The 20,478-nt window shown below is 40.9% G+C and overlaps 2 protein-coding genes across 5 annotated transcripts; both read right to left on the bottom strand.

The window, feature by feature from the left end:
- Positions 1-2,162: 2,162 nt before the first annotated feature.
- On the bottom strand, positions 2,163-15,820 carry tfg (trafficking from ER to golgi regulator). Of its 4 annotated transcripts, none has more exons than XM_012864397.3 (8): positions 15,668-15,820; positions 12,178-12,394; positions 12,005-12,088; positions 9,859-10,005; positions 9,076-9,243; positions 8,819-8,896; positions 3,560-3,649; positions 2,163-3,463 (listed from the first exon to the last, which is right to left on the bottom strand). In XM_012864397.3, exons 2-8 carry the CDS (start codon positions 12,359-12,361, stop codon positions 3,006-3,008), a joined length of 1,209 nt encoding a protein of 402 aa, XP_012719851.2. In that variant the 5' UTR covers positions 12,362-12,394; positions 15,668-15,820; the 3' UTR covers positions 2,163-3,005. The 4 variants fall into 4 exon arrangements, with proteins under 4 accessions (XP_012719851.2, XP_012719848.2, XP_021173076.2 ...); XM_012864394.3 differs by having other exon boundaries at positions 8,819-8,968; positions 15,668-15,819; XM_021317401.2 differs by having other exon boundaries at positions 8,819-8,968; positions 12,178-12,390; positions 15,668-15,819.
- A 976-nt stretch (positions 15,821-16,796) lies between these two features.
- Positions 16,797-19,509, bottom strand: jagn1a (jagunal homolog 1a). The gene is made up of 3 exons (XM_012864220.3): positions 19,332-19,509; positions 17,832-17,932; positions 16,797-17,743 (listed from the first exon to the last, which is right to left on the bottom strand). The coding sequence occupies exons 1-3, from the start codon at positions 19,413-19,415 to the stop codon at positions 17,281-17,283; spliced, it is 648 nt and encodes a 215-aa protein (XP_012719674.2). The 5' UTR covers positions 19,416-19,509; the 3' UTR covers positions 16,797-17,280.
- Positions 19,510-20,478: the final 969 nt, after the last annotated feature.

The following is a 20,478-nucleotide window of genomic DNA, read 5'->3' as shown; positions in this document are numbered from 1 at the left end:
AAGGTTGGGGTGCCCATCTCCAGCGGTCATTGGGCGAGAGGCAGTGTTGTAGTCAAGTCCCTATGCCTCGAGTCCGAGTCCAGGTTCGAGTCTCCAGTGTTCAAGTCTGAGTCAAGTCCAAGTCGTTAAAAAAAATCTGAGTCGATTCCGAGTCAATTCCACTACTCATCCGAGTCAAGTCTGAGTCGAGTCACTATTGATCAAGTCGAGTCCAAGTTCCACACTAAAGAAAGCATAGCCTACATGTTTTTAAACTAAAAAAAAAAAATCCACACTCCACCACATTGCACTAATAATTTAGATATTAAAAATCATACACCAAATAATATTCTAATGACATATTAAAATTATAGTCTAATGATATAAAAAAAAAAGTCGAGTCTTTTTCTCAATTTCCGAGTCAGAATGATCTGAATGTAGGAGTCCGAGTCCAAGTTCGAGTCATCAGTGCTCAAGTCCAAGTCAAGTCACGAGTCTCTAAATTTAGCTAATGACTCGGACTCGAGTTCAACACTGGCGAGAGGCGGGGTACACCCTTGGACAAATCGCCAGGCCATCCCAGGGTAATTATAGGTTAGTTGTAATACTTTAAACCACTGATAGGTTTGTAATAAATGAGTTTTCTGTCAGTAAAAGTCATATGTGTGGTCATGTGACTCAGATGTAATATCCACCCCCAGGAGGTTGTCCCAGTTACTTTAGATCATTATCTGTCATTTCTAAAACAGTCTTCTTTCAGCTTTTCCCTTTTCTTTTCCGTCTGTCTCCAGTCTACTGTCATAACCATATCTTCTGCTTCTTCTTCCCTCTCACCAACTACTTTCATGTCCATCCACAAATCTTTGACTTCATCCAGGCCTCCTGCCTGGCAGCTCCAGCCTCAACGTCCAGTTTTGGTGACGGCGATGTAGTCGGTGTCACCAAAACTGGAATCAGAGCCACAATAAACAGGAACCAGGAGTCATAAAACAACTTCAGAAATAATGCTCCATTAAATCTCACACACAATTTGAGCACTTCCATGAATTACTCAGAAACGGATTATTTCATATACAGTTAAACTAGTACAGAGTATACAAAATGAGGGTGAGGTGAGCCTTTTTCTTTAAAACGACAATTTATAGTCCGGTTTAAACGCAAGCTTCGTGATGATAGGCTTAAGGATGAGCTGTTTGTCGTATTTATTAGTAAATGAGAGGATTTGTAAATGCTTGTTATTTGTTTAATGAAAGGAGACCGATACTTGAAACATGACTCAGATTTGTTTTCAGCCCCTTTACTCTGACGCCCCTAAATAAACTCCAATGCAACCCATTGCCTCTAGCTTTCATCAGTTAGTAAATGGAGTAAATGCAAGTTAATCTCAATATTAATTACTAAAGATTTGTAAAAGAAAGTTTTCTTCCACTTCTGTTATTTGCTGTTTTGTGTTGGTCTGTTGGATAAAGAACCGATACTTGCAACAATCATGATTTAGTTTTGACTTATTTTATTTTTTTACTAAATTTTGAAACACAACACCTTTATATCCAATGTGATAATGAGTCACAAGATTTTAGTAATTAAATTTGATTTTGATCCTAAATTTATCCAGGGAAAAAAAAGCTACAAACTGGCCAATAAAGATCCTGTGTGTAATTCTAGCTGAGGTCCATCAGAAAACGGTCATTTTGATATTCTTATATCCGCCTTTCCACTTCAGGATTTATCAGATTGTTTTGAACATCAAATGTTTTGAACATTTATACGTGTCAGTACACAGGAGAACAGCCATGATCAGCGCTGGAAAGCATGCAAACATGAAGAGAACTTTACTCCTTTTTTATAACAAAGACCATTCAGCTAACAGCTGCTAGGAGATTTCAACGCTTACGCTCCTCTAAATTATTAATAAACTCGTGTATTCAGACGCTTTCACACGGCAGGCCAAACCACACACTCCCGCGTCACAAGTCCCAGCCAACCACAACCCACGGACAGGAAAACAAAGCAGCAATACCAGCATTACTGCACTTTTTCCAAAGCAGGGTGAGGAGAGGACGAGCCAAACCCAACTCAACAGACACGAAGTCACGAACCACAGAAAACGATGAAGAAAATAATAAATTAAAAAAACTGCAGAATAAAAAGCGGCACTTTAAGAAAAGACAAATGACTCAAACTGGGTCTCAATTCTTTATTAGATTCAAGAGAGAGGAGGAAGAAAAAAAAAAGAAAAGAAAAAGTTAACATTTTTACATAAACAACTAATGTCACTTTGAGAGGAATTTGACTTGATATATTAGTAAAAACCCGTGAGAAGACAGAAAGGAATACAAGCTGTGATGGAGGCGATAAACAGTAAGAAACTGAACAGCAGAAGCCTTCTTTATTACCTAAACCTTTAGCTAGTGTTCCCAACATGGGGCAGACACATTATTCATACCAACATGTTGGTGCAGTTAGTCAAACAGAGGGTGGGGGGGGGAACAACAACAACAAAAAAAAAACAACAGAATGGGGCTAAGTTTCATTGTGATAGTGTCCTACATGGTAAACTCACAGCTCTTAAAGAATTTGATCACAAATTCTGATCCCACCGGCAGAACGACACCTTATAAAGAAGAGGACCACGAAGAGTTTGTGCGACGGCAGGTTTTGCTCTCCTAGGTGTGTGCATACTGACAGACTGGGAACTTTTGTTACGATGACAGACACGAGAGGGCAGAACGGCGGGAGGAGGCGGCAGGAGAAGGGGGGGGGGGGGGGGGGGAAAATAGGGTGCAGAGCATACGTCAGGGCCAGAACAGAGGGGTGTGTACAAACTAGTCATCAGACAGGGAAGGAGGGGTTGCCTGTGTTTTCTTTTTTTTAATTTCTTTTTTTTTTTTTTTACATATTTGGACTTGATATTTGTGCCGGTGGAACGCAGAGCAGCAAACCCCTTTTCCTGCAGACACCTTAAACAGTTGGAGCCACATAATGCGGGGTGGGGAGGGGGATCATGACCGCCTGCTGCCCTCCTTTTACCGGTACCCTGGACCCGGCTGAGCGTAGCCCTGGCCGTAATGGGGCCGATTGCGGGCGTAGGGATTACCGGCGCCGGGTGGAGGAGTGACGGCAGTGCCTGGCGGCGGGGTGAATCCCGGGCGGGGCTGGAACCCTGAGCCGGGTTGTGAGTTAGGGGGCATGCTGTAGTTGGCAGGCTGGGTGCCCTGGGAGGTGTAGTTTTGGGGAGGGAAGGCTCCTGGTGGATACTGTTGAGCTCCCTGAGATGGATGAGGCTGCTGCTGGGGCTGCTGCTGCTGCTGCTGCTGCTGCTGCTGCCCAGTCTGGAAGCCAGGAGTTGGGGCAGGACCAGTGCCTGGAGCCTGGGAGGAGGGTGGAGGGTAATTCTGAAACTGCTGCTGCTGCTGCTGGGGCTGCTGCTGCTGAGCCTGTGGAGGGCCAGGCTGGGGGGCTCCAGGCTGAGAACTGTATCCAGCTGAAAAGTAGGAGGAGAACGTATTAATCTTCACTAAAGATTGAATTTAAGTGAATACAGCAGCTGTCCATTTTCCCTAAAGCCCTTCCTTCTTACCTTGGTACTGCATCCCGTACTGCTGCGGTGGCGCCCCTGGCTGCTGAGGGGGGTATCCACCTGGAGCCTGGTACTGCTGATACATCTGACCTGAAGAGGCAGGGACAAACTATTATTACACCGCTGTGAGCCAGTGTACAAAACCAATACCTTAAACTGGATCTAAAGCTAGAAACCATGCCCCATATATGGCATCAACCCCTAAATCTGGTTGCTTTAACTTCAGTTTTCAAGGCAAGGTGTAAACCCTTCCCAGTTCCACTTCAAAGCCAATTGCTGCAGATTGAAAAGAGCATTTAAGTCAACAATTAAAACAATTATCCAGCTAACAACTGCCCATAAAATACATTAGGATACATAAACAACATTTATAGACGACGGGGTGAGAACGGTTTTATAGGCCTTGCTTGTTCCAGATCCTCCCTTCAGACCAGACTTTTTTTTTATTTTTTATTTATAATCATCAATTTCAGACGGTCAGTGTCAGCTCTCAGTTAACTGAGCACATCAGAAACTCTTTACGTATAGAACAATACGTGTTACCAAATACCTGTTAATAAATGTTACCAAACATTTATTAACAGTATAAGTAGAGACAATTGTTTTCCACATCCTGAAACCCTCTTGGCTCCCTTACATACTTTGTGAAAGATCAGCTGGTTTCTCATACATCTGTGTGCTACGTGCCGATCATGTTATATGTATGTAGACGACGCGTCCAACTCTTCATGCAAACATGAGAAAATACGACATAAATGATTAACAGCAAGCGCTGTGGGACGACTGCTTGTTTTCTAGCCCTACAGACGTCTTCTTCAGGAAGGAAAACGGTCAATCTGATTCTCAGTGAGGGAGCAGAAAGCAGCTAAAAACACACCGTCTGCAAAGAGAAAGCGCCTTAGTTCTGCATCACAGCAGCTACACTATGTGTTTGAGGACGGCGGCCTGAGACTTCACTGTTAAATATCACCACCATCACGTCCTGAAGGACAAAAATAAACAACGTGCTGCTTAGCCCACAAGTTCAAGTTGGGTTTTAAACAAAATAAAAACACACGATCCGTTTTTCTGATCTCATTCGACATGTTTTCCATCAAATGTTCATGCGTGCAACTCGCACGCAGAGACCTGGCAAACCGGAGCTTTCCCCCCTAACGGAGGACGCACTCGTACCCCCCAATCCTGCTGCCGGGCTCATAACTGCGGTGACGAGGCGGCGCGGTACGTTTTGAAGCAGCAGACCTCGGCACAATAAAACCGTCACAACTAAGCGGCACCGATCAGCGCTTTTATGGCCGGTTTCCTACCGCTGGTGCTGTAAAGCACACAGCTGCACAGTTTACTCGATTTCTCTTTGGGAACTGTAAATAAAATCATTTCTTTACGATCAAATGTTAATTAGCAGATAGAACAATGTTTTTCTTCAAAAAGTCCCCTCTCTCGCGCTACGAATTCAGGTAATGAGGCTGAGGTAAACAAATAAAACCGGTCGTAGCGTAGCTCGTCCCCTCCATTACAGCTCAAACTTTGATATCAAAAAATGTAGACGCCTGACTAATCAAAAGATTTTAATCCTATAAGATGGATTCAAAAAGAGAAAACGCTGATTTCCTGTCAGACCTGTTACATTCTTAAATCAATGAAATGATCGTAACCACAATAGAAGTTTCGCTGATCAGTCAATCCGTCATTTATATGAGGCTAAAAGGAGAAATACTTAATATTTCAAAACATTAAGGGAAAAAATTATTTAGGCATCACATATTTTCCTGTCCTTAGCGTCGTACATTTGCAGTTCGCTTTAATATTTGTAAGCATCTGTCTTGTATGCATTTCCTGTTCAGTTAGATGCTAACCAAGAGTTGTTTTTTTTAAACCGATTGCCTGCCTCTCCGACCCAGCATGTTCTGAGTGCTGCTCTGTGAAATGAGACCCAAATCTGATCTTTTTTACTCGTATTCGTCTTTGTCATTACAGTGTGAACGGCCCAATTGTGTTAAAATAAAAATAAAATGTGATTAGTGCCACTTCCATATGTGGCACTAATTGGGATATTTTCAAACACGTCTTAACGGTCATGTCACATTTTATCTGTCTTTTACGTCACTCTCCTGTCTCTCACTGCACATCCACACAGAGTAGCAGCAGCTAACGCTTCATAAGACCATTAAAAGCTGTGCTGCTTTCTTCTTACCTTATTTAGTATCTCTGTAATGTGGTCTTAATATTGTCGGCTGCTATTGCTCAGCAGCTTTCTAATATTTAGATGAGACGCAGGCCGCTACCCAGGTTTTTTTTCTTTTTAAACAAACTTTACTGACCACTTCTAGAAATAATTACATTTACCAATACACCCATAAACAGTGCATTGCTCTGTGACATCTCCTGTTATGAGCGCACGCGGGTCTCTTTGCGCGGGTCCCCCTTAGTGTATCTGTCCTTGATTCGAGCAGGTAAATAAGAATATCTGCCAGTGGAATAAGACTTATGCACTTAAAATAGGAACAACTCATCTCTATCATCTTATTTCAAGTGCAGGATGTCTAATTATCTTATTTTAAGGGGTGAAAATACTCATTCCATTGGCAGATAATATTATTTACCTGCTCAAATCTAGGACAAAAACACAAATATTAGGAACATTTTACTGATTTTGTGATCCGTTTTTGCAGTGCAGGTGTTTCTGATCGAGCTCTATTCAAACAAATGTTAGATTTGCAACAATGCTAGCGTCTTCCTTATACATTTATGGCAAGAATAAGAAAATATATCATCATAACTTCTCATGAGGGTCTGTAGCCAAATACTTGGCTGAACAACACTGCAGCCCCATGACCTCAACCTTTTTAAAAAGACAAGAGTCACCTGCTTTCTCTTTCCACATGCCCACAATGATCCTTATTGTAAGTGGAGCCATGTGTGAACGTTTTTTTTTTTTTTTTTCTTCCTTGCGCTGCCATCTGTAGTCCATTTATGACCAGGGTTATTTAAGAGTGAGAGACGGACGGATCAGAGCATTGAATTTACTGAAACTTACAGAAACGTTTACACTGTAATCATAGAGCCCATGTACACGGGGACAGTGGGAGTCAGCAAAACAAAACCCCGGTACTGTAAAAAAGAGCATTTCACAGCCAACAGACATCTGTCCATCTGATAAAAGATGTGCCTGGTTTTATATTTTTGCCCGGCTCGAAATTATTTCCACTGTTCAAACTGTGTCAGAAAAAAAAGAAAAGAAAAGGGCACATTTTTACTAGTTGTTCACAAATTGTTTTAACAGCACTCTTGCGTTAACAAGCAGGATAAGGTTCCATTAAAAGTGAACCTCTGGCTAACACAAGTGTCCTGTTGGCATCCGGACGGCCGTATTGTACCGTATAAAACCCTGCGCACAGACTGGCTGGTCCGATTTGCCTCCAGGCTGTCAGGCTGCAACCACAGAACGTAGTAAGAGGGCGAAGTGGCGAAACCACAGCGTAAAAGAGCAGAGTCTGTACGGTGGCGGGTTTATTGTCTTAGTGCGTCAACCATCTGCAGCCTTGGACGCGAGGAGCATAAAGCTTATGAAGACAAACTGCTTGTTACCATACTGGGCTTGGCGTTTTGGCATTTGTAGCCAAAAAAAAAAAAGAAAAAAAAAAAAGAAGATATCTCTAATCACTGCTGCCAATGTGTCACAGGAATAAACTCTTTTGTGCCAGCGTTCACAGAGAGGTCAGCCTGGAGCGCAATGCAGGAAAAATCTAAAACTTATTGGACTTTAAATTGATTAAAGAGGTGAGTTTAAACACGCCTCAATAAATCCAAGAGATAAGTTATTTAAAAATCTGTTTAGTTCAAATGGCTTTAAAAAAACAAAAACAAAAAAAACAATGCTTCCCTTAGAGGACTAAAACAAAATACTTAATATTTAAGCAATAATATAGGATGAGCATCACAAGCAGCCATCTTTAGCTCATGGTCCATGCAGAAAGTGCTGCCTCACTAACAGGGCCTCTTTCTGGGGTAGATTTGTAACCAAACAATGTCATTCGGCTCTGGTTCCAGCAGTGAAAACTCTGGAAATTATTAAAAAGAAAATTATGAAGGGAAAAAAAAAACAATCCTGGGAGGATTTTGGTTTCCAGAAAAAGATCACAACTATCCAACCAGTCACTGTCTGTTCAGCTCAGTAAGAACTTACTCACCTATATGACAAGAAACTGTGACATCACTAATTTTTGTGTAACAAAAATAAAAATAAAATCCCACACAGTGCTCTGTTGCGCAGGCTTTGTTTGAATCCGTTTAAATCGATATTCCTTCCAGCGTTCCTACACAGCCAGGTTAAGTTCTGCGCCTCCAGCCTGACCTTTAATTAAATGAAGGCCGACATTTACGGTTTGGGGGTGTGAGCTGTGAACGCGAGCAACATGAGAAGGACTCCTTCTTCCTTCAGCAGAACCAAACACGCAGTTTAAAACAACTGGAAAAGTCTGTTTCCAACATGCTGCACATCCCTTCATCTATCATCCTAATCAGGCTTTTGGCTCGCACCAAAGCTGTCCGAGGCTTCAGAGCGAGGAGAGCAGCGGGAGACGTTCGTGAGATAACCTCCCCAGATGCTGCTGTTTGTGCTTTGTTTAGGATTACGGTGGGGATTTCCTTTTCAGAACTGATCAAGGAGGTGGATTCCTCACAAAAACAAAGCTGGAAACGCATGCAGTCATAAGGAAAGTAAAAAAAAAAAAAAAGATTAAAAACATAAAAACTATAATTTGCTTGGAAGTTTAGTTACTTTTTCTTTGAACAATTTCATTTACTTTCTAAAATCTAAACTATTATGGATCCCTTGCAATCTTTTTGGTACAAATATCAAATAATTGGACTTAAACCACTTAAATAAAATCTATCTAAATGGAGGCTAAAACATTTTTGGCCATTTGTGGACAGATTATAAACATAGTTCTCCAAAATAACCAATAAAGCTCGTTCTTTTTGCCTCACATGAACCAGGCATTTTGTGTAGACTTTACATTTACCGCATCTCTAGAGTAGCTTCAATAATGATAAAGATTTTACCAATTAGGAGTGTAAGCAAGGCAGATTTATCAAGCTAGGCATCAGCTAACCTACCAATATTATGTGTAATGCTACTTTTGAAGCAACCTGAAACCTGCTGTGCTTCCTTTAATGGCCAGTTTCCTACCTCTGAGGAAGTATATGTTTTTTTTTTTTTCTGTTTATCAAGAGCATCTCTGGGAGAAAACCTCTTACCATCAGCTACGGCGGGGGGTCCCTGCTGTACCCCGGCGTAGGCAGCCTGGGGCTGCGGGGCCACTCCTGGCTGAGGCGCTGCAGAAGAGGAGGAAGCAATGCTGTCAGGAGTCCCTGAGCGCTCCTCTGCGGCGACAGCAGGGGGAGCGACTAAAACATTAGTTTTAAACAGAGAGACGTGCAACGTATGAACAAAGATGGAACGATCTGCAGGTGGAAAAATCCCGCTCGGCGGGGGTTGCGCGGCGTGCGGCTACCTGCAGCCTGGTCCTCGCTCAGGCCAAAAGCAGAGATGACGTTCTTGTTGACCTCGTCCTGGTTTTTCAGCGGGTCAAAGGCCGACATGCTGGCTGCGCTGACCGGAGGAGCTTGTTTCACCGTCGAGTCTGCCGTCACAACTTTGCCTTCACGTCTATCCGCTGATTCTGGGAGGCACGGGCAGAACAAAAAAATAAATAAATAAAACACGTTTTGGAAAGAGCTAATGCACCAAAAACTCGAAGCATGCAGTGAACATTTTGGCTTGATTTGAAGTAATTATTCCCTCGTGTTTTACGCAAAACCCCCTCTTTCACCCGTGTCTTTCAGCAATTTTAAAAACAACAGAGCGTATTTGAGTCCTTATTAAATGCAGGAAAGTAACAGTAATTGGTAGCATCAGACAGAGTTACAAAAGTAGACAGAATGGACTCGTACGGACGCTTTGGTCGCAGCTCCGACGTGGAAAGAGCCTCAATTCTGCTCTTATGCATGAATGTGGGTTAGCCTGACCACAATCAGACCAGACTAAACTGCTTTGTGAGAAATCCACAAAGCTGCTGCAGACAAATATTCTATAAAAAAAAAAAAAAAAAGTAATTAATTATTTCAGCAGCTTCTCCTATAAACTGTCTCAGTCTGGCGCCTGTGTGGGACACAACTCAGGCCGCCGCTACATTTAAGGAGTTCCTCCAAACTGCTCTGACAAGTCCTACCAGAGAGGGCGAGCCGAAAAGAATCTACCAGGTTGTGGACGTATCGCCTGAAGGGGAGATGCTCACCATTCACAGGCGCTGTGGAGGTCAGTCCGGGCTCTGAGGGCGGCTCCAGGCTGTCAAGAAGGTTGTTGACTTTATTCCTGAGCTCAATGAGCTCCCTGCGCAGGTACTTCACTTGACTGGACTCCAAAGGTCGTGGCTGACCGTTCACTGACGATAAAACACCAGAGAAGACCAATGAAAAGAAGAACTCATGTGCAGCTTCTCAATCGTCTAAAGTTCCTGTTAGTTAACTGTGTTTTAATATTTAGTTGAGCCAGGCCTCAGGAGCAGCAACAACAGGCGCTAAACAGAAATAGATGGGACAGAGTTTAAAAGGCCGCTTCCTTCCAAACTCTGCAATGTGTCAGAAAACAAAAAGGGACCGGCAATGACAGCGAGGGGAGCTTACAGACTTCACATTAATGAACAGGTTTTCATCTAGTTCACGTCTTCTCACGTCAACTACTGAACAGGGTTCTTGCACCATTTTAAAAGTAAAATTTAATGCTTTTTAACACCTTTTTCAGACCTCAACAAATATAATTTAAAGACCCAAAAATTTTATAATTTCTTTGGAATAGGCTACTCAATTTATTTCCTCCTACAATGGAAATCAAAACTTAAAAGTTTTCCATTTGGTATCAATTGTGTGCAATGTGCAAACTCGGTAAGTAAAAAAAGTAAAAATACTTTTCTTTGAGACCGCTTTATTTTATTTTATTTTGGTCCATTGTGATGTAGAACAGGGCCAACGTAACATAAGTTAGATCCCACTAAACAACACAATGCCTTGTATGAAGGAACCATATAGAATACAAGATCCCAGGCAAACACTGTCTTGTTTTGTTGTTTTATTATATTATGCACACAATTAAATGACGAATTGACTCGGCTGATGTTGTGCTTTGTGACAAAAAAAAAAAAAAACCGCTGGTTGGTTACGCTGGTTTGCAGGATTAGAGCGGTCTAAAAACAGGGACATCTGTCCTTTCTGTAGTGTTTCTGGGCGTTCCTCCGGTGTTTGCCGCTGCTGTGTACGTTGGCTAAACATCATGAAAGAATGTGGGTGGAAACGTCCAAAAACGAAACTGCAACGCCATGTTTCTTCCCACCCTCAACCCTCGTCCTCCCACTGAGAAGTGACTGAGGAAGAAGCGCTATAAAGACTAAACAGAGTAGACATTATTCCCCATCACTTCCTCGTATGGGTTTCCCCCGTGTTTGTGGACAGGGCTGAACCGGGTAACTCAGGCATGACGCTCTGGCAGAGGCTCCTGACGGTAATTTCTGCATTAGGTCATTCCCTTTTATTACTCAGGCCAGTATTCAGATAAATCTATAAATTATTTATCATTTTAGTCTGACTGTTCTTTACTGTCATTTATATACATAGTTTCCCTGTTTTTTTTTTGTTTTTTTTTACTGTTATTTGATGGTTTTGTGGAGTGATTGTGTCTGTGATATTTTATTGATGTTTTACAACCGGCTGCAGGGAAAATGTCCTTACATCTGATCTGCAGTAAAGTTAAGCTGATACTTTCAAAGCTCAGGTTATATTTGTAATAATTTCCCCCACTGTTCTAGGAAAGAAAAAAAAAACTAGCTTGTAACAACAGTTACACTAGTATCAGCAGAGGCAGCAATTGGTGTAAAAAAAAAACAAACATTTTTTTTAAATTAAAACTTCTTTACTAAACTTATATCTGCTGCTTCAGACGACTGAAAAGTTTGTCATAAGCAGAAAACTGTTCATAGACATGACGATGATCGAATATAAATTTAATTATTACTATGATACCAATGACTATAGACAAACACCACAAGCCGTGACTGACGTGTCCGGGTAGAGCCTCTCCTATGAGCCAAGCCTGCAACGAACAGGGCTGGTTCACCATCGAAATTAGGATTTAAAAAACCAAAATGGCTTTTTGTGAGAAATCTGACCAGGACTTGCCACTATTTGTTTGTTCAACCAATGCTAGGAGACAGCGAAATTCCACAGAAACTGAGTCAGAGGGCAGTGCATCAACCTCAGTCGGCGGTGAGGAAAACAAGAGCAGGATCGCCCTCCGGTGACCGGCCGCTGGAACAGCTTCGGCAGAGAGAACGTGCTGTTGTTCTTCTAAAAAAAAAAAAAAAAAAACGTGCAGCAGGAGAAAGCTCTTACCAAATAATGTCAGCTTGAGGATTCTACTGCACTGGATTGCAAAGGAGAGGTCAGAGCTGTCGAAAATGGTAATGAGGTCGTCATCTGTAAAGAGAAAGAGGAGAGAATGACTTTGTGGGAAAATGCATTTAGGGCAGAATTAACCCCCGTGGGCGGACAGAGGAGGGACTCACCTTCGTCTTTGTATTTGATGGTGACCTCGTCGTTACTCTGAAACTTGCCCCTGAAGACGCGCTGCATCATCAGCACCAGCTCGTCGTACGTGATGTCTTCATTGTGGATAGGAATGCGTCTAATGTCGTCGCCCAGCTGGGCCTTGATGATCAGCTTGCCACTCAGGTCCAGCTGGCCGTTCATGGTGCCGCCTGATCGCTACCGTCTTCCCACTGCCTGACCGAGGAAGAAGAGGGGCCCAGTTAAGCTTCCCTTACTTTACATTTCAAATCCACGTTCAGACATTCAAAATAGCTGAAATAAGAATAATAATAAAGCTTTTAAAGTCATTATCTCCCCAGCAGAAGTTTTTTTAACTTTTGCCCTGTTAAGATTAATATTTATGAACATAGACAGACTTAACTACCATTAAACTGTTTTTAATTCGTTATATTCTCTTACACCAGTCTATTTAATTACAGTTTAAAAAATTTTTTTATGTTGGTTTAAATAGTTGTTTGCTAATATGGGTGCACACATTTGGTAAAACAACTTGTATGTTTGTTTAGATAATTAACTGTCTTTATTTTTTTGCTAAGAGTGAACTTGCTGGGGGGGGAGAGGACTTTTTACGATGCAGCACCAAGAAGTGGAGGAATCCATCAGGCTGCTGGAAGCAGGGGGGCTTGACTCTGGAGAAGTTACCAAAGACCTCTGAAATGTTAAGATGTTTATGTTTTTTTTGTCTTTCATATTGTGTTGCAGTAATGACGAGTTGGCTTGAGTTAGTTATTTTAGGTTTATTCGTGGTTATTTGTCTGAGTGTCTTCCCCTTCCCTCCTCGTTTGTTGTGGGCTAGCCTTTGTGTATAAATTCCCCTGTGTGTTCAGTTTGCTTTGGTTGACCTCTTTTTCGTTGGGCCCTACTTCTAGATTTGCTTTTCTATGGATTTTAGTTAACTTTTGTCTTTGGAAAAATTAAACAAAGAATATCTTTTTTATATACCTTTGTCCTTGTTCTTTACTGCCTGGTCCCTGGCAACAACCTACAACTGAGTACATTTACTATAAAATAAACCTAAAAATGTCCAAAAAAAAGATGTTAGTCACTATATTTATTAGACAGGCAGTGAGGGAAAAAAACACTGGATAAGACACTGGGTCTACGTGTTGTTAATAAATAGTCATGTTTAGTTGACAGTCCCTGACAGAAACCCATAGCTACACTGGTTCAGCATGTAAGCCTTATTATCGGGCAATTCTTTTAAGCTAATGGTAACTAATAAATGTTTGATATATGTATGATATCCATGTTTTACAATTTGATCGTGTTTTTATCTTTTAGGCTGAAGTAGTGTAGCATGCAAATTATATTTTTATATAAAAGCCCAACCAGGGACAGGAGTTGAAAGTTAGCATTAGCTATGAACTTTATATGCAGCACTTTAGTGACATGCTTTGTTTTTTCACTATGTTTGATTGCACTGTCCCTGTCAAATAAAGATGAAATAAAAAAAACTATTAAATTCCTTCTGTATTTAACCATTCATATTCCTGTAAAAAAATAAAAATGAACAAATAAAATATGCTTTCAGACTCGGCCGTGGTGTTCGACCTGTTTGTGCAAGACGACTTTACAAAAACAGTTGTGCGACGCCAATCACGAAGTCAACAACACGGAGCGGGAATTCCTCAAAAGTAGGTTAGCAGGTCATAGGTGGGTGACTGCAAGAAGAGGCTTGCAAGACTGAAATATGTTAGGAAAAATGGTGAACGCTATTGTGCCTAGCATTTCTTTTTAAAATGGACCGATTATCTACCCGTATGAGTGTCAGAGAGATTCAGCAAACTGAAGGGTCCAAGGGTCAAACATCTGCCTGTGAAGTGGCAGAGATAGTCACCGGCAATTACAAATGTTCATGTTGACTTTGACCAAAACTATCAATCTTGTTGATAAGAACAGCCTTTCACCTTAATTTCACATCGACCGCAATGGTTTACTATAATAATTAGGATTACTTTTCCTTATTTATTTATATTTTGCCGGCTTATTCCGGTCCCTATTTTAATAAACGTCACACAACCTTCTCCCTGTATCCCCTAATTAACAAAATCTCTTCATCGCTGGCTGTGTGTTTCATTTGGATGGATTTTGATTAGGCCTACCCATATATTTGTATACTAATTCCCTACCTTAAGCTTCAGATCATAACAGAAGAGCCAGATCTCAGAGTAGATTTAAAAACGACAAAAAGAGAGAAGAGAAGGGAATCCAAGTAAAAATATCAAAGCAAATATTAAGAGTATATTTATTATTACTGCTTAGAGTACCCATAAGAACTTAAGAATGTGCTTTTTAATACTCAATATTATGGATGGGTGGAGAGGTAATGATAAACTCTTAATTGATGGAACCCTAAAGTGATAAAAAAAAAATGATTACGTTTAAGAAGATAATCATAAACACATGACTCTATTTCATGTTTAATGTTTAGCAGCTTATAGTTGCACTGTTTTTTTTTACCCTAAAAAAAGAAGAAGGATTCTTTATTGCACTTTTCTGGGTGATTTTTATCGCCATCATCACCTTAAATACATCAAATATTGTGATAAATATGAAGGCCATCCATAGTTAGCGTCAACTGCTACCTGATGTGCCGGATATCATATTCCTGTCGTTTCTGCATCTGAGTTTTTTCTCTTTTTTTTTTTTTTAAGCCGAACAAAGCCCTACTGTGGATTTATCTGCAGAAATCCCACTGCTTCGGCAGTCCTGGCCAGATGAGTAATTGGCTAGATGCTAAGGATTGGGTTGTGGCTAACGTTTTAGCACACAGGCAGATCAAATGGCGACACCCAGAAACTGATTTCCTCCGTGATTTCATGGACCACAAATCCCCGGGATTTAACGCTTAATATAGTGGTGCAACAGCGGCAGGTCGGCGTTTTACCGGACGCACAAAAAAACAAAAACAACAGCAGCAGCAGCAGCCACCTAACTTTGTTTCGCACATTATCATCAATGCGCTGCTGTGACTGGTAAAGTTTGACAAGCCAGGCCTTTCCAGCACTTGGCGTGTCAGTGTTTACAACACGATCCACCCAAGCTGAACAACATGCTTTAAACAATCACCTTAGAAACTCTACATCTAGTAGCCTACAAATGTCATAAACGTTTGATCGCTGTTCCAACCAAAACACAAACAGACGCGACTTTTTTTGTGCTTCTGTATTTGACAAAGCACATACAGCTAAGTAAGACAGTTCGTTCATTTAACACAACAATATATTAACACGATATCTGTCTGAGTTTGACACACAATGGCCCAAACGGGTAATCTGAAACTGAAATTTCGCTGAATCAGTCCCTGGGCGAACCAAGCTACATGGTTAGCGAACGAAACGCTAGCCAGCTGCCGCTAACCAGCTAGCCTAGCAGCTAACAGACAGCGGTGACACAGAAACTGCTGTGTCATTCTAGCTAAACCTCAAACCCAAGGCGCTGCTTTACCTGAACCAGAAGACTCAACCACGCTGTCTTCCACAGGTTTCCCAGAACCGTGCAATTCCGATGTGTTAGCGGACCTAGCTAAGCCCAGGGACCAGCATCAGGAAGTGTCATCCGGACTGTTAACGTCAACCAGTACGTGGCATTCTCTCTGCGCAGCCGCAGACCGCCTGGAGCGAAGTGCGTTGGGACGACTCCTTTCTTAATTTCAGGAGATTGCCAGGGTCACATTACTTTAAAATCATAATCTTTATTACCACAAAAGCTTTTTTTATATAGTAAATAATAAACTGCACAAAGATGAATCTGAGACTTATATTAGTATTTAGAGACAGTAATTAATTAGAATATGGCTCTTTGGAACTCCGGCTGTACTCTCCCTCTGTTTAAAGGCGTGTAAGCCCACATCCAAAAAGCATATTACAGTAATTGTTCCGTAAAAGCTTACAATCTAAGTGACAGAGTAAAACAATGTTGCATTTGTCAAAATTTAGAAAACAACACAGTCCAATTAACCACCAGAATTTGCCAAGAGGTTGTAACACGCTTGACCACTCCACTGTGGTAAATGCACTATTTTTATAATTTTTTTTGGGGGGGGGGGGAGGATATAAAAATGAAGTCATAATATTTGGAGTCTAAAGTGTAAAATTATGAGAATAACATAGTATTATAGTATTATAAGAACTCTTACAAAAAAGTTTAGACTTCCTCCTGCTTTAAGATGACGAATGTAGAACATCTTGTAAAGTTATACTTTGGTACCAGTTTCATTCAGTAAAGAAATACAGAATCTTTGTAGCACATCAGCATTCAAATCATCTTGCGAGACCTTTTGGGGGGAAAATCGTCTTGCGAACCCCTGGTTTAACAAACGCTGACTATATACATCACCCAAGCAACTCCAGAAATATTACCAGGATCAGAAATACACCTCAATTTTACTTAAAGCAAGTCTATTTCGTATTTTAGCTCAGTGTTTCCAAATGCACGTGCACTGTTTGTTTTGGACACCGTCCAAAACTATAGCTCATGAGACATAAGATGCAATCAGGAACATATACAACACATTTTCTTTTTGTTTGTTTGTGTCTACAAACATGATGATGCTTAGAATACCAGCGCAGACGGGTTGATCACATGTCTTCTTTAATGGTTCTAATTTTGCTGAAAATAATAGTGAGACATCATCATAATTTACATAACTGGTAACATAGTCGTAATGTCATCAAATCAGAAAATGCACACCACCTGTTACGAACGCAGCGAGAGTTCAGAAGCAAAATGTATACAGTGACACATTCTGCGTCTTTATTGTTGTGTATGTGTGACGCCCTCAAATGTAAATAATTGTAACCTGAGTTGCCTTTCATTGTTTTTAGAGGAAAGCAGAAGCCGGCTTAATACTGAAGAAGGTGCAAAAAATTCCATTGGTTACTGCTGAGAAAAGACGCATGCTTAACCTGTTGCTTTTGATAAATATTGCTGTTCTAGGATCCTAAATATACTTTGCTGTGTGATATTTCTGACCAAATAAATAGACCTGAATGAAACTCAGACAATTTAATAAATAGAATAAAAACACACATTTTCCAGTAGAGATTGCTTCTGCGCCGTCACTTCTTCTTCTTTTCCTGAGTGGCATCGAACCACGAATCTAAAAGCTTTTTCATGTAATATATCTGCCACGCATGCACTTGAACAGCCACCACCATTATGAGGTACATAACAGTCACGGCGGAGACGCCGAAAATGAAGCGGTAAGCTTTTCCGTGGCGATAGAGCTGCTGGGCCACGGGGAACATCTCCATGCCGCCATAAATGAGCGGCGCCACAGAGAAGAGCCCAGCACTGATCATGGATATGACCAGGTAGCTGATGTTGTTCTTCGGGAGTGACAGGCTGCTGCAGAGCAGGGGAATGAGGCTGAGCAGGTAGGGGTACTCCCACTGGTACGGTATGGACACCGTGTCCTGTGACACCAGGTTTAAGTGGCTCACAGTCACCTGCGCGGCCACTAGCAACCAGATCAGAAGGTGGACCCAGTTCAGCTTCCGCACCTCTGACTTCAGGGAAGCACTGCAAACATAGAACAGCCAACATTCAGACGGCTCTTTGGATGTGAAAATAAAAAGGTCGATATTGGAGATAGAAACCATTTGCTTGCCTCATCTGGTAATGTGGGGCCACCTTCTCTCTGTATTTGAAGTCATTTCCATTTGTGCTGGCTGTTCTGGGGCCGACACGAGATGTCATGGTCGCACAATCCTGTACCACAAAACAAAACGAAAAAAAAACGATACACAACGTTACACAAAAATCAGCCGCAGCTATTCTTGGTTATTGGTTAGATTGAAAATGTGAGGGCGGCCGCAGATCGTTACTTTCCTACAGCTCAAGCCTTGCCATATATTCTCAGTTAGAGTTAGGTATGGGCTTTGACTGGGCCATTCTGACATATTAATATTATATTAATATGTTTTGATCTAAACCGTTCCATCGTAACTCAGGCTGTATGTAAACTGATGCCGCCACCACTGCATTTCACACAGGGAACGAACGGTGTGTTCGGTGTGATTAGCAATGTTGGATTTTCTCTAAACATCACGTCATGCATGTCGGCCAAACAGCTCCATGTTGGTCTCAATCCAACCAGATCACCTCCTTTCATAAATTTGCCGTGCCTCATACGTGCAAAACTGCAAATGAAACATTTTTTTTCTTGCCACTGTTCCATGAAGGCCAGATTTGTGGATGCCATGACTAATAGTTGTCAGGTCGACCGATTCTCCCACCTGAGCTTTGGATCTCTGCATCTCCTCCAAAGCCACCATGGCCCTCTTGGCTGCTTCTCTGATTGACGCTTTTGCTAAACCGGCCCGTCAGTTTAGGAGGACGGTCAATTCCTCACAGATTTGTGGCTGAGCCATACGCTTTCCAAATTCAGATGAGGGACTATACAGTGCTCTGGGATATGTTTAAGGCATCTTATTTTATAACCTAACCCTCATTTAAACCTTTCCACAGCTTTATTTCTGACATGTCTGATGTGCTCCTTAGTCTGGATTTAGACTGAGATCAGATTACACACAGATGGACTCTATTTAGTATTAGGAAGGGAGATGATGGCACTGGTTCCTATTTAGGTGACTTGGGTCATTTAGTAAAAGAGGCTCAATTAATGCCCAGCTTTCCTGAATGTAACTTTTTTTAATTAAATCAATTATTTCCAGTTTGCAATTATGCAAAGCTTTTTTTTCTAGTCTACAACATAGTAACCCAATAAAATACGCAAAATATTTTGTTTGCTTCGAAAAAGAGGTGTAACTACTTTCTGCAAGGAGTACTTCTTTTGGTTGCGCCTTAGTTGCTTTAAAGGACAACATCCACGACAACCAGCATGATCTAGCATGTTCCACAGTCCTGTGATCATTTGGTGGATGCAATCTTAGGTAATAACTCTGAATCAACCGCAGCACACTCTACTGTAGCCGACATCATGCTAAGTTAAAGGCCGAACACCTAAGGTCGATGACACGGGCGATGATTAAAGCCCTGTTAGCGCATTTAGCTGCTATCTGGCTATTTCCTGTATTTTGCTGGGAAACAGATGCGTCATAAACGAGTCGAGTTACGATTGATCATACCGCCGCGCATTTATACTTACCTCTCTGGACAAGCACGGTGGCTGAATATGTCGGTGCAGTAACACAAAAAGATGTGATGAAATACGGGAGATAACAATGCGCATGCGTACAGTCGGATCGCAGCATCAGCATCTCCAACCTGGCCCCTCCCAGGTGATAATTTGACGTCTGTTCTTCTGATGGGCAAGAAAAAAAAAAAAAAAAGCAAACATCACGTTCTTCTTCTTTTATTTAACGGAGGTAGCCCAGCAACGTTTGATGCATTACCGCCATCTACTGGAGCGGAATGTGGCTCAGAATAATACAACACTACAAAATATACCTGAAAAAATTATATATATATATATATATATATATATATATATATATATATATATATATATATATATATATATATATATATATATATATATTATACTCTATTAAATTGCAGAGTAGAATAAAATTGAATGACGATAGTAATAGTGAGGATATATATCAATATATTATCATTGTTATTTTTTATTCTTAGTATTCTGTAAATATCTGTAACACTGAAAACTTAAAGAGTTTTAATGATTATTGAAAATGAAGAACTAAAGGATAGGCACTTATAGCTTCAGCCTATATGATTTAGATTTTTGTAAAATGTATTATTTAAATTTTAATATCATGAATTAATTTTTGTTGGACTGTTCACTGACGCTTAATTATATTATTTTTTGAGTAACTAAACCACAGTTACTAGTAGTAGTCTTTTTAAGTTGTCTCAACAAAATAAGAATAACATTGCAAACTAGAGTGTTGTCAATAAAGGTTGTTTCTGTCCAGTCGTAACTCATTGTCTTGTAAATTATGCACTAGTTCAGTTCTCTGTACTGTATATTTAGTGCAAAGGAAAAATAAAAAAGCATGTTCCACCATTTCTTCTTGAAGACAAAGATTACATTCCCCTGTAGCATGTTTCCCTAATTTAAATAATGTATTGTTTAATCCTGTATGACCAAAGCGTAATATGGATCTGAATGTTTAATCTTTTCTAGTTCATTTCGTTTTTCACCATAACGGCAACTTTTCTTTGAATGCTATAAAGCCCCCTGCCAGTACTTTCTTCTTCGCAGTGTTTCTGCTACCTTTCTTTAATCTTTTGTTTAATTATCAACTGGATTTCTCCTTTACTGAATGGTA

This window comes from Fundulus heteroclitus, unplaced genomic scaffold (assembly GCF_011125445.2).
Source record: "Fundulus heteroclitus isolate FHET01 unplaced genomic scaffold, MU-UCD_Fhet_4.1 scaffold_545, whole genome shotgun sequence".
NCBI lineage: Eukaryota > Metazoa > Chordata > Actinopteri > Cyprinodontiformes > Fundulidae > Fundulus > Fundulus heteroclitus.
Note: the sequence above shows the minus strand (reverse complement) of the source record. Positions and strands in the feature narration are given on the sequence as shown.

Excerpts from the sequence above, each read along its gene's own strand:
- tfg (XM_012864394.3), bottom strand. The coding sequence starts at position 12,361 with ATGAACGGCCAGCTGGACCTGAGTGGCAAGCTGATCATCAAGGCCCAG. Across the intron at positions 12,089-12,177 it reads CATCAAATACAAAGACGAAG|ATGACGACCTCATTACCATT; the intron begins GTGAGTCCCTCC and ends TTCTCTTTACAG. Across the intron at positions 9,244-9,858 it reads CTCCACAGCGCCTGTGAATG|AATCAGCGGATAGACGTGAA; the intron begins GTGAGCATCTCC and ends CGTGCCTCCCAG.
- jagn1a (XM_012864220.3), bottom strand. The coding sequence starts at position 19,415 with ATGCGCATTGTTATCTCCCGTATTTCATCACATCTTTTTGTGTTACTG. Across the intron at positions 17,933-19,331 it reads CACCGTGCTTGTCCAGAGAG|GATTGTGCGACCATGACATC; the intron begins GTAAGTATAAAT and ends TTTGTGGTACAG. Across the intron at positions 17,744-17,831 it reads GCCCCACATTACCAGATGAG|TGCTTCCCTGAAGTCAGAGG; the intron begins GCAAGCAAATGG and ends CTATGTTTGCAG.